Source organism: Bathycoccus prasinos (genome assembly GCF_002220235.1).
Source record: "Bathycoccus prasinos genomic : Chromosome_19".
Taxonomy (NCBI): Eukaryota; Viridiplantae; Chlorophyta; class Mamiellophyceae; order Mamiellales; family Bathycoccaceae; genus Bathycoccus; species Bathycoccus prasinos.
The window spans coordinates 66,521-78,606 of NC_023990.1; the positions used below are offsets into that span (position 1 = coordinate 66,521).

Below are 12,086 nucleotides of genomic sequence, written 5' to 3' on the forward strand. Positions count from 1 at the left end.
GAAAAATTGCCCCAAAACAATAAATTTTAGTTTATTTCACCCTTTTCTTCGAGCGCAGAAGAATCACGAATAAACAAAAAACGAGTTTTATCGTTTATTGATTCTGTCGACGAATAAACAATAAACGACCCACATTTATTGTTTATTCATCGCCAGAATCAATAAACTTGTTGACGCGTACATCTGCGCGCGCGCGCACATTTCGAAGGCGAAAATGAACGAAAACGACGAGAACGTTGATCCCATGCGTGATGCTGCTCCGGATGTCGAACATTTGCGTCTAGAAATAAGTGAAAACGGGAAGTGTTTTATCGCATTGACGATGTTACATTGATGATGTTACGAAGGTGCCAACAACTCCTTTTTTTTTGTGAGCAAGAGAGAGGAAGAGAAGGCGAAGGAAGTTTTTTTGTTTTTTTAAAGTGGTTCGAGGCAGCTCGGTTTCTGGTGTTCCTTTCCGAATAAACGAAAAACAATAAACAATAAAATTTTCTTGGTCAGCTTATTGTTTTTGCGCAATTTTTCGACCTCGAGAAAGCTCGTAAGGACCTTCTTATGAAAGCTTTGAAGAAGGTTCCGCTTCGTTGGTTCGTCAAAGTTTCGTTCCTTTTCTTAGCTCTTTGCTTGATATCTATATTTCCACGTTTGCTTCATGAGAAAAGTATCAAAAGTAACAGAGTTGAAGGTGTATACGAAGCTAATGAATTTGAAAAGAGTGCTTGGAATTTGGCATATTCTCCAGAAAGTATTAAGAAAAAAGGTGGAGATCCGTGCAAAGTTGGATGGCCTGGACCGGAGTGTCCAAAGGTTCCTGAAGGAGGTATTTCTGATAATGAGAGAGATTTCATTGTTGACGCTCTGCATTCGGCTCTATCTGCCGAAAATAGTTGCAGATTTTCTTTTCAGAGCTGCTCTTTAGGTTCGGTTGGGCAAAATGGACTTGGAAAATGCGCTGTTGTCGGACTTTCTGATACACTTGGGCTTTATGGTTCACTAATTGATTCTCATGATACTGTTTTCAGGATAGGGTTTCTACCCCTGGAAAGATATAAGCATCGTACTGGAGTAAAAACTAACTATACTCTTTGTAGAGGCTTTCACAAAAAGACTGAAAATTGTCTGCTAAGGGTTCCAATCGACGTATATGGCCGTTCGCCAATTATTCTTTCGAATCCTTCGGGAAAACATGAAACAATAATTATTTTGAAACCTCTACAAGAATTGGAAATGCTTGACGCAACCATAAAGAAAAATATGTATATAGGTTTTCTTGTGAGTTCAAAAACGAAATTGCGTTTCTCAGCTCTTTCACATGGTTTTCGAAAGAGTACTGGATTTGCTTATGTTTATCACATCCTAGCTTCACGAATATGCAGTAGCATCTCCCTTTTCGGGTACTCCAGGGATAGGAACCATTCACATTTTTTTAATGATATCGAAGGTGGATTTCTTAAAGTTGCTCCAATTGATGCCATACACTCACCTAAGTTTGAATCTGATGTCCTGGAAATATTAGGAGTTAAAATTTTTTGAAATTTTTACAAGAAAAGAAAAGCCCCTATTTTCAGATATAAGACGAGGGAGAAGAAGATTTCGTTCGCACATCTTTGAAGCGTCCTCGCTCGGAGAAGAAGTCGCTCGATCCGGACGCGTGTACTGGGAGTAAAAGACACGTTCGACTCCAACTCCTGTTGCTCGCTATGTTAAGAAAGCGTGAGTTGTTGTTATTTCGAAACAAGAGAAAGAAAGGAAAGTCAGAGTTGATGTTCGGGAAGAATCGGACAAGTAATAGTCTCTCTTCATCAATCAGACGGGTCAGAAACTGCTTCAAGAACTCGCGCTCTTGGGAAGTAGATGACCGTTCTTTCGACGTGCGTGGGGAACATGGAGAAGCTCTTCGTGGATACTATCAACACACGGTTCGAGAAAACGAACGGGTTAGTCTTCGAAGTGTTAACGGCGATGGCGTCTGCGCCTTCTTCTTCTCATCATCATCGACAACAAGAGCCTCCCTCGGTCGTTGATGTCGACAAGAAGAAAGCGAAAGAAAGAAAAACTGCCAGAGCAGTTTTTGACAAGCAGAAACAGAAGTGGACGAAGCCGAAGAAGATATCGATGAAAGGGAAAGCATCGATGTTTTTGCGCTTTCAACAAGCGGTCACGTTGGACGATTTCTTGGACGGATACAACGCGCAACTGACGATGACTGCCGACAAACTTTCTTTGCTGACACCGGCAGAAAGGTCGAAACGGTCTTCGTATCTCAACTACTGAAACCAATGTTCGCGTTGATCTTCCGGGATGCGCTCGCGGAGTTGTTCGGCAATAAAGCTTGCGAGTTCATCGCCGATTACAAAATCGCGATGGAAGGGGCGCTCGTTTCTGCTCGAGTAGAGGAGTAGAAAGGAAAGTTACCTCTTAGCGGAAGTGTTGGAAGACGACGGCATCCATTTTCAATCCTGCCACGGCAGAAAAGCGTGCGGAGATGCTGTGAAATAGAACCTGATAGGTTCATGAATCAGATGTGTTTGAAGACGTTTATGGCGTGAAGAGAGAGAGAGAGAGAGAGAGAGAGAGAGAGAGAGAGAGAGAGAGAGAGAGAGAGAGAGAGAGAGAGAGAGAGAGAGAGAGAGAGAGAGAGAGAGAGAGAGAGAGAGAGAGAGAGAGAGTTTATTTCAAACTACACAGCTATAGATTTTTCTCTATCACCAGAGTCATCCCCTTTCTTAGTTACATAAAGTGTTTGATTAGGTGCAACCAAACTCTTGAATCTATCTAGATATTTTGTCACCAAAGGATATTTACTCAATGCGTAGTCGTGACCAGCAAGTAAAGCTCCTCTTTTCAAATATGGCCTTGAAATCGAAGTACTCCTTGTCAAAAAAGTTCACGGCTTCCTTGAAAGTGCATCGAATAAGAGTAGATTGAGCTTGAAAGAACTTCAGGTTTTTGAAAGCTACAGCATATTCATACTGTGTGTTACCCAAAAGGCCAAGAATCGATTCCAGTAGTAGAACGGATTCTTTTTGAAAGTCTACTGGACCCCTGCAATACTTCCAATGAATAATGAATATTTTGATATTTTGCATTACAAAAAAAACACCATTTTTCCCGATTTCGGCGACGGTAAGTGTCTTAGAATCCTCTCTACTTTCGATTCGCGCGCTTTTCGCGCAGGAGGAGTGCGCGAGAATGAATACGAACGGTCCTATTCTATGGAGAATAGTTTGTAGAGGTTGTGGGTGGTCTTTTTTCTGATTTTTATGCACATTCATGTACTTCACTCGCACATTTAATTAGGACAGTTGTATTTGGCACCTCTCAGAAAAGGTGCCTTAAAAATACGAAGCTCCACATTCTCCTGATTTAGAATGCGCGCTAAAGTGGTATACAAACACAGTTTAAAATTTAAAAAAAGACCACCCACAACCTCTACAAACTATTCTCCATAGAATAGGACCGTTCGTATTCATTCTCGCGCACTCCTCCGCGCGCACCCATACCCCATTACAAAAACTGCTACGGTTTGAACAAAATTGCTACGGTTTGAACACCCAGTTTAAGGCGAAAAAAAAAAAAATTTTTTTTTTGCCCTTGAACTGGGCGTCCCAGGGGATATTTTGGTTTTTTTGAGCTCCTCCCAAAAAAGACAGAAAATACCACCTTCAAAAGTGGTGCAGTTTTATAAGACTTTCATATTTGCGCTTGAAGTTCTTCGTAAACACCGAGCTGTGTAGGTACCAACTTTTTTTGTCGTTGAGCCCGTTGAGCAAAAATTTTCGCCGACGGGAATCCAACGGGCTCGACGGGCAACGGGCGTCGAAATCTCACCATCCCTGATTAGGCAAGTACCCGATTTCGGCCGAAAAATTATAGGGAAATTAACCGTAAAAAAATAGGCCGAAAATCGGGTTTGCCGCTTTTTGAGGGCATGGGTCGCTGTTATGAGACACTTTGCATTTTTCAGAAGAAGAAGATAAGATAAAATTACTGAAAGCGACGATTATTGATTGAAAGGAACGTTATGACGAAACTGCGAGATTTAATATTTACAGTGATCATTTTCTTTTCTTTATACATATTCTTTTCTCATCATAGTTCTAGAGCTCTTAAACTCCAGGGAAAGACGAAACCTGAGAATATGCAAAAAGTACAAGAATTTTCTGAGCTCCAAAGTTTTTTTGTTCAAAAGAACTGGTGTAATGCAAAGCTGTGTTCAAAAGATGCATGTGCGGAGGAGGAGTTTGTCAGAACTCAGGACTTACATCCTACAAGTAAAGAAAATAAAACAATTCATTTCTCAAGGGAGAGAATGCGAGAAGAAGTCTTTGATGGAATCTTTTTCTCATCAAATTCTCTTATGCAGACGCAAAAATTAATCGTGGTATCAACAAGCTACGGAGCTCCACCTCGCTACTCGCTCTCTTGGATTGATTTGCAACCATGGCCTGTATTTGTTTCTACAAAAGAAGAGGGTTTTGGCTTTGCAAGCGAGCCATGGGGCAATTTTGGTCAGGAAATTGCTTCATATATGCGTTTTATACTCATGTTTTGGGATTATCTACCGGAACATGTTGCTTTTGTACATGGACATGAGAAAACATGGCATCAAGAGGGGTATAGAATGTCATACATGTTAAGAAATGTTTGTCTGGACAAATTTGGATATGCAAGCCTAAATGCTTTTGAAAATGAAGCCTGGAGACCAGTTAGGGGTGCAAAAAGTTATTTTAATATAATCAAAAGATATTGGAAGCTAGTTGAGCCATATCTTGGTGCTATGCCAAAATCTGGATTCAAAGAAAAGTGCTGTGCACAATTTGTGGTGTCTCGAGAAAGAATAAAAGCGAGACCTCGAGAACTTTATGAATTAATTCTGAAGCAGATGACAGATCCAAAGAAAGATTACCGCCGTGCTCCACATGGGAGGAATTCTGGCTGGGACTTAATTCATTTTTGGGAGTCAATATGGCACTACATTTTTGGTGAAGATGCAGTGGTTAATACTAGAAAAAAATATGGTTATGGTGTAGATAAGAACATTGAAACTGGACGCCCGCTAAGCAAATTGCCACAGCGAACACTTAAATTATTTATAGCATGTCCATTTGATTATGTGTCAGGAAAGATTGAGTGAATGTGAACTATCATGCAATAATGAGTTCAAATATTTCTTTTCTCCCCTTCAACGGGTCAACCTGAGCTCTTTCTATATTTCTTTTATACGCGCTTTTATACGCGCTTTTTTACATATTCTCTCTCTGTCTTCGTCAAAAAAAGAAAAAACTGGGAAAATTGGGGGAAAAGAAAGAGAAAGAGAAAAAGAAAGAGAAAGAGAAAAAAGGTTTACCCCGCGAGCGACTCACGACATCGAAGGCGAGAAAAGATAAATACGAGAGGAGAAATATGAACGAAAACGATTCGAGTGATTTGGTTTCAAAAACAAAAAAGAGTGGGGGTTCCAAAACGAAGCGCACACGTGCAAAACGTGCCACAAAAGCAAGATTTTCACACAATCTCATTTCACACCTCGATTTTAGGGTATCTTCAGTGTTAGCCACGACACCTTTTTCATTTATATATCTATTTAGCGCTAAAGACGAGTCGTATTAACGCTGTATTGATTTCTCTGAGTCGAAATCCATCGAGAAACGTGTCATTAAAGAATCGATTTACGAGATTTCTTTTGGAAATCATAACTTTTTTTTCGGTTTGGTGTTTTTTTCAAGTTATATGCGGCTTCCGTGCTGTCAAGAAGCGCGCTAAAAGCATGCGAAGGCTTGGAAAATACATGAAGGGATCGATCTGCGTCGTCTTTTCTTAAATTCTTGACTCCATTGGATCTTCACATATCACTAAGCGCAAGCGGTTGAAGATTTATAGTGGCGAAAGCACTCTTTTGAATTCGAATTTCTGAAGTTCCGCACACTCGGATGGTTTCGGGAATGTGAACGCGATAAAAATACACACAACGCGTAGAGTACCGATATTAATCATGTTTAGGAATATTCTTTCGTTTTTAAAAGAAAAATAGGGCGCGTGAGAGCGTCCGTTAGGGGCGTCTTTGCCCATTTTGGGTAGGTCGGAGAACAAGTTGAACAAACAAGACTCACGAAAATAGTCACACAGAGAGTCACACACATAGTCAAACAACGTGAACACTAAACACTTTGTCTTCTTCCTCCAGAGAGTACGTTCGCGTTCGTCAACGTTCGTCAATACTTTTTGAAGATCCCAATCGTTCACACTTCGTTGTTACGGAGAAAACTTCCAACTTGACCCTCGATGGTGTTGTTGAAGGATTCGTATTTGATTTTGTATCTGGATGGTTTTTCAAACCGTCCAAAAACTCGCGGATCGTTGCACACTCGTTAAATTTCTTCCCCATAACTGCTTTGAAAGCATCTTCTCTGAGCTGAGGCTCGATTTTCGCAGTTTTTTCCAGGTGGAGTGTCAATCTCTCTGGGGGGTCATAAAAGTATTCAAAGGGTCGTAATTCTCCCAAATCGCTCGCATAGGTTCACTCATGACCATCCCACACGCGTTCATTTGGAGACAGCTCCTTTGGAGCGCATTTAGTATATTCCAGAATACGTCAATAAAAGAAACCGTGCACTGTGGAACATCGTGCTTCTTTCAACATTAGTGGAATACGTCTTTTAGCATCTTTTGTACTAGCGCCTTCATAATTACAGAGGTTCAAACTCTTTGGCAAATCAAATCCATTTCGTATGATTTACAAATTTTTGCGCGATCATACCTTGTAAATTCCCATGATTTGCTTCCTGACATTATGATTACGATAAATAAGTTTCAGCGGATGTGAAATAGGATTTCTCTGATTAATTTCTTCCAAAAGAAGTTTTGCTCCATGGTCAAAATCGTTTGCACTCAAGAGAATATTCACGAGCGATTCGCCAGAATTTTGATCTAGTGTACGTGGAGACTGCGGACGTAAGTGAGCAACGACCGATACTTTTGAATTATTGTTAACTAGTTCAATGAGCTTGAATGTTTTCTCAGAGTGGTTAAGGGCGATATATATTACAAACTATTAAACTAGCTACGCTTGAGTTTAGAGAACGACGTTATGTCTGCGCGCCGTTCTATTTTTTTTGACTTCAACTTTGTCAATTTTTGAAGCGTCAAATTTTCATTGAAAAAAATACAAACGACGAGTGTTTACCCTTTCCGCGGTTTTACAGTTCAGCGTTTAATGTCGAAAGATGTGCTATTTTGAAACAAGAAGACTCACAAAATATCCAACAGAAACGCCTGCAAAATGCGATTATAAGCTCGAAAAACCCCGTAAGGCAAGTTGCAAAAGTGCGTGCAATCGCATATGCCAGACTTTGAGTTATACTGAACATGCATACTATGTGCAGCCTGTGTTAACTCCCACACAGGAAGTATTTGTATATTATTTCTGAGCATAAGTTCGTTTGCCATTTTGTTTCTGAAGTCAACACTGATAAGCTTTCTCCGATTTAACTGAGAGCAACCGCGAGAACATTTACCTCTCCTGACAAAGAGACCATTGTTGGAGCCAGGAAAATGCTGAGCAGATGATTCTTGCCAGATCAGGGTACCATTTGTGCACGTTTTTCTCAGACAAAACTTTTCAAATTCATTTAAAAATTCAATGTATTTTTTTGGCTGATTATAGTGTAGACCAACATTGATCAGTATAATAGCACCATCAGGGATTCTCCGAAGACGCCCTATATTTCTCCGGAAGTGTTCTAAATGCGATATTCTAATACTTTTTATCTCATATTTTTTTCCATTATGTCCGTTAAGTTCACACTCTAGTCGAGTTTTTTGTTGCATGATGACTGAATCACCAACAAAATAGAGAGGCCGACCTCTGAGGGCATCGTGTAAAAATTTATGAGCGTCAAAATCTGGCAGCAAACATCGGAAAGGTTCATAGATACGTGGAGCCGTAATAGATTTATTCTTTTTCTTTGTGCAGGAACGTTCCGTACCTTCAGTTTTCAAGCACTTTGGTACATTAGTATCAGCTGGCAAAACTTTCCACTCTCCTTCAACGATGTCTCTTGAAAAAGTAGAATTCCTCAAGAAACAAGGCGACTTATGGGAAAAAGCACTTGTGCTACCCAGCTGCTCCGCACCAACGAACGATACAAATGTACAATTGAGTAAAAGAAGCAATTGAATGTGCAATAGTGGCGACATTTTTGACCCAATCGATTTTTGTAGCGCTACTTTTCTAATTTGCTGGGTTAGCAAAGGAAGCATTTATTTCTCAAAGAACATAAGAACAAGATCAACTCAAATAATGTCCTTTCACCGGAGCATATGTACTAAATTTCATCTTTTATTATCATAATAGCTAACAACTTCATTCATGTATACCCTGGGACGCCTAGAGCTTAGGTACATTTTTCAAGGTCAAAAACACTTCAAGTGTAAAAAACAAAAAAACACTTCAAGTAAAAATCTTATTTTAAAAAAAAGAGCTTCAGAAACGCACGAGAATGAAAGTTGAGAATTTGAGACCCTAAACAGAAACCAACTTTGCACGAGAGCTTGACACGTCACCCCCTTCCCGTCCCCTCCACGCGCGCGCGTTGACTGGGGACCGCGCGCGCGAGAGAGGTGCTGAAAACCGCGCGGATGCACCCATACACCTCATAAAACGTTTGCAGGAACTCGGAGCTGGAAAATACGCGCTTTTTACGTATTCTCTCTCTCCGTTTATTTTCTTCGTCGCAAAAAAAAGAAAAAACTGGAAAATTGGGGGAAAAGAAAGAGAAAAAGAAAGAGAAAGAGAAAGAGAAAGAGAAAGAGAAAGAGAAAGAGGTTTACCCCGCGAGCAACTCACGACATCGAACGCGAGAAAAGATAAATACGAAAGGAGAAATATGAACGAAAACGATTTGAGTGATTTGGTTTTCAAAAACAAAAAAGAGTGGGGGTTCCAAAACGTGCAAAAAGTGCACAAAAGCAACCCCCGCTTCCAAAAAAATTCTAGTTTGGAAAATATTTGAAGTGTTCATAACCCCTGTGAAAACGGTGTCGTGGCTAACACTGAGAAGACCCTAAATCGAGGTGTGAGATTGTGTTCTTAAAATAGTGTGTAAATAAGTGTGGATATTGAAATACAACAATCTGTGAAATAATGTAATCGAGAAAAAAAGCAAAGGAGCACATTTTTCCCAAAACGTTCCAAAGGGGCACATTTTTGCTACCCCCATTTTGTGAGAAAGCGTTAAAGACCTCAGATACGCGTCAGAATGCAAGCTGACGACGATAATGAAAACGAGGATGGTGCTGTGGAAGGTTTGGTTGATTTGGGCTTAGCGAATCCGTATCAAGGCGCACCAATACATCGAGAAGAACAATTTCGAAATAACTGCAGCGACTTTACTTCAAAACCAGCTAAAAACCAGGGTAAATGGCGCAAAACACGCGAAACGTCGCGATGCAATTTTCTTTAAAAAACAATATAAAGCGTTCAAACATCATCATTATCATCACTTGTTCTTTCGTGATCGTTTTTACTGCGTTTAATCATCTGTATTTGTCCATGGGGAGGTATTGGAATGTGCGCGTCCTTGAGAGACGATTTTCCCTTTAAATTCTTCTCATCTTTACTCAACTCAACCTAACTATCGATCAACTCCGAATTATCCGACGAAAACGAAAGTACGCGTTCCTCTATCACTGTTTGTTGCTTTGCGATTGTTCTCGCGCGCTGATACGCGCTCAGGAGTACATATCACTCGTTTTTCCCAAAAGAGCAAAAATGTGCCCCTTTGGAACGTTTTGGCGAAAAATGTGCCCCTTTGCTTTTTTTCTCTAATCTAATCTGTATTTAGGGTAGTTAGGGTTGTGACTCTTACAGCCAGCTTTTGGGTTCTCCGTGCTGCTGTCAAGAGAGAGATTCAGCATAAACTCCTTCGTTTATTTCATATCTCTGCATATCGTAATGATATATAGCTGTTGTGCAGTCAATGATATGATATACAAAATGAGGTCCGAGAATCCGCCAAAGTTCTCTCTACTAATACTTCTCGTTCAATCCGCTGGGAAAGAAAGTTTTAGCAATCCATCCTTCCCATCCTCCCTTCCTTTCGTGTGACTCCCAAAGTCTGCGTCAAAAGGAAGCGACGAGCAAAAAACAAAAAAGAAGTGAGAAAAACGAAATCCCCCGTACAAAATATATGCACAAATTTCTCAGCTTAATCAAGTATACTTCTGGATGGTTCCTCCCAGACTACCCGACCTTCGTCATTGACTTGGATAAAACTATACTCTACCATTAATCTTGCATTTTCGGCAGTCCTTCCATAATAATTTGGCTCCACAGAAAAGACTCTGAAGCCCTTCTCTTTCATATTATTAAAGAAATTTAACGCAACTTTGGCATCTCCAAGAAAGTGCAACTCTATCTGTATTTGTGTGGCAGGAATAATTTGAACCTGCTCGAAAAGTTTCTCAAAAATAGCCCACTCGCCTCCTTCTATATCAACTTTAAGCACATCAATCCAAGTATGACGCAATTTCGACATGATTGTTCCTAGAGTCTGAACTGGATAGACATTTTTTGTTCTTTGCGTCCAAAGAGCCTTCCGATTTTTTATTCTGAACTCTCCATCAACAGCACCTAAGCCTAGGTCATAAAAGTGGATATTAAGTAGTGAGTCTTTTATGTTTTTCTTTTGCTCAGAAGTTAGTGTAGGATCAAATATATGGATTTCGCAGTGAGGGAGCTTCTCTTGTACACCCTGCTCGAAGGAAATTTCGCCCTTAGACCCAATGGAATAGACAATACAAGGAAACCTATGAGCCAAAACTGTCCTCACGCCGCACAGCCACTTTCCGCCATCACCTATTTTCCCAACTCGCTCTCGTGATATGCAATTGTAACTAGGACCAAAGTAATCCCATAAACGAATCTTTGATCCGTGCCCGAGTGAAATCATGCTTGCATCTACTAAGCCGCCATTCCTAAGAAAAGTCTCGGCACTCTTGTTGATAGCTTCCTTGTAAATTTCATTTATTATCTGGCTGTCATTTCTTGTAGGAACTGAGCGATCGAAATACATGGGAACACGACTGAAATAGCCAACAAAATACCAAAAGGCAAATGTCAGATATCTCGTGAACTTCTTTCTGGTCATCTTTAATTGATTGCCGTGCCACAGTAAGCTATTGAATAACTTTCTCACTATTTTGTATTTTGTGCATGGAAATATAAATGTTTCTGTTTCTTTTCCTTTTATGACTACTATTTAGGGTTTGATTTTAGGCGATCCCAGAAGAGCAGAATAGAAGAGCAGACTCACTCAGTAAGAAGCCACAATCCAGATAGCCAGTTTAGCCTCGACTGTCAAAAGGAGGCACTTCAATCACCTCTTCGCTTTTGAAGCACAGTCAAGCAAAGACAATGTTGTTAAAGACCTTCATTGTTCGTATTTTAGTCTTTTTAGCTCTCACTTCTGAGAGCTATGGAAATCTCGAAAATCAGGTCCGGTTAGCCTTGCTAAAATTTGCAGTATCCAAGACGGAATGTGAAAAACCTTGGCCAAGAGGCGAATTGACGGACGGTGTCAAGAACATGCTGAGGCACGTGAGTTCAAAGGATAAAGAAAACTGGCAGCCAGAACCAGAATACTTGAAAAAAGTGAGTGATTATTGGTGCGCCAGTGGAAATTTTAAGAACTCACTCTTATTTGCTGGCAATCCAAAAGAAAGACACACGGTTGACTCGCCAGTAGAAAATTCTATTGATACCTCCGATGATAATTCTATTGATTTTCCTAATGAATTAACGGAGAGCTATATAGATGATTCTACCTCAAGAAGCACTCCTTTTTCAAAAACTTCTCTAGTTTCTTTTCTCTTAGGTTCAGTTTTTGGTTCCTTGCTTGCACACTACTTTTTTCTATTAAAGACTACTTCTGTCCCAACAACAAAGGGCTTAAGAAGGCCAGAACTATGATGTAATGGTGAAGCTTATTGGAGGCTATTCCCTGATAAATAATTTATAAAAATAGGATAACAAGGCTATTTACTGCTATTTACTGCGTACTTTTCAATAAGTGTCAAAATAAGTA

General features: G+C 40.1%; 8 protein-coding genes across 8 annotated transcripts; 5 read left to right on the forward strand and 3 right to left on the reverse strand.

Annotated features, from left to right (window-relative positions):
- Positions 1-555: 555 nt before the first annotated feature.
- Bathy19g00280 (sialyltransferase) lies at positions 556-1,533 on the forward strand (the record flags this gene model as incomplete). The annotated part of the gene is made up of 1 exon (XM_007507996.1): positions 556-1,533. One exon carries the CDS (start codon positions 556-558, stop codon positions 1,531-1,533), a length of 978 nt encoding a protein of 325 aa, XP_007508058.1.
- A 351-nt stretch (positions 1,534-1,884) lies between these two features.
- Bathy19g00290 (unknown protein) lies at positions 1,885-2,274 on the forward strand (the record flags this gene model as incomplete). Its single annotated transcript, XM_007508021.1, has 1 exon — positions 1,885-2,274. The coding sequence occupies one exon, from the start codon at positions 1,885-1,887 to the stop codon at positions 2,272-2,274; it is 390 nt and encodes a 129-aa protein (XP_007508083.1).
- Positions 2,275-2,801: 527 nt separating this feature from the next.
- Bathy19g00300 (unknown protein) lies at positions 2,802-3,275 on the reverse strand (the record flags this gene model as incomplete). The annotated part of the gene is made up of 1 exon (XM_007508011.1): positions 2,802-3,275. The coding sequence occupies one exon, from the start codon at positions 3,273-3,275 to the stop codon at positions 2,802-2,804; it is 474 nt and encodes a 157-aa protein (XP_007508073.1).
- A 749-nt stretch (positions 3,276-4,024) lies between these two features.
- Bathy19g00310 (hypothetical protein NAEGRDRAFT_81948) lies at positions 4,025-5,137 on the forward strand (the record flags this gene model as incomplete). The annotated part of the gene is made up of 1 exon (XM_007508022.1): positions 4,025-5,137. One exon carries the CDS (start codon positions 4,025-4,027, stop codon positions 5,135-5,137), a length of 1,113 nt encoding a protein of 370 aa, XP_007508084.1.
- A 2,114-nt stretch (positions 5,138-7,251) lies between these two features.
- On the reverse strand, positions 7,252-8,199 carry Bathy19g00320 (unknown protein; the record flags this gene model as incomplete). Its single annotated transcript, XM_007507969.1, has 1 exon — positions 7,252-8,199. The coding sequence occupies one exon, from the start codon at positions 8,197-8,199 to the stop codon at positions 7,252-7,254; it is 948 nt and encodes a 315-aa protein (XP_007508031.1).
- Positions 8,200-9,421: 1,222 nt separating this feature from the next.
- Positions 9,422-9,604, forward strand: Bathy19g00330 (unknown protein; the record flags this gene model as incomplete). The annotated part of the gene is made up of 1 exon (XM_007508002.1): positions 9,422-9,604. The coding sequence occupies one exon, from the start codon at positions 9,422-9,424 to the stop codon at positions 9,602-9,604; it is 183 nt and encodes a 60-aa protein (XP_007508064.1).
- A 604-nt stretch (positions 9,605-10,208) lies between these two features.
- Bathy19g00340 (predicted protein) lies at positions 10,209-11,150 on the reverse strand (the record flags this gene model as incomplete). Its single annotated transcript, XM_007508007.1, has 1 exon — positions 10,209-11,150. One exon carries the CDS (start codon positions 11,148-11,150, stop codon positions 10,209-10,211), a length of 942 nt encoding a protein of 313 aa, XP_007508069.1.
- A 266-nt stretch (positions 11,151-11,416) lies between these two features.
- Positions 11,417-11,971, forward strand: Bathy19g00350 (unknown protein; the record flags this gene model as incomplete). The annotated part of the gene is made up of 1 exon (XM_007508024.1): positions 11,417-11,971. The coding sequence occupies one exon, from the start codon at positions 11,417-11,419 to the stop codon at positions 11,969-11,971; it is 555 nt and encodes a 184-aa protein (XP_007508086.1).
- Between the last annotated feature and the right edge of the window lie 115 nt (positions 11,972-12,086).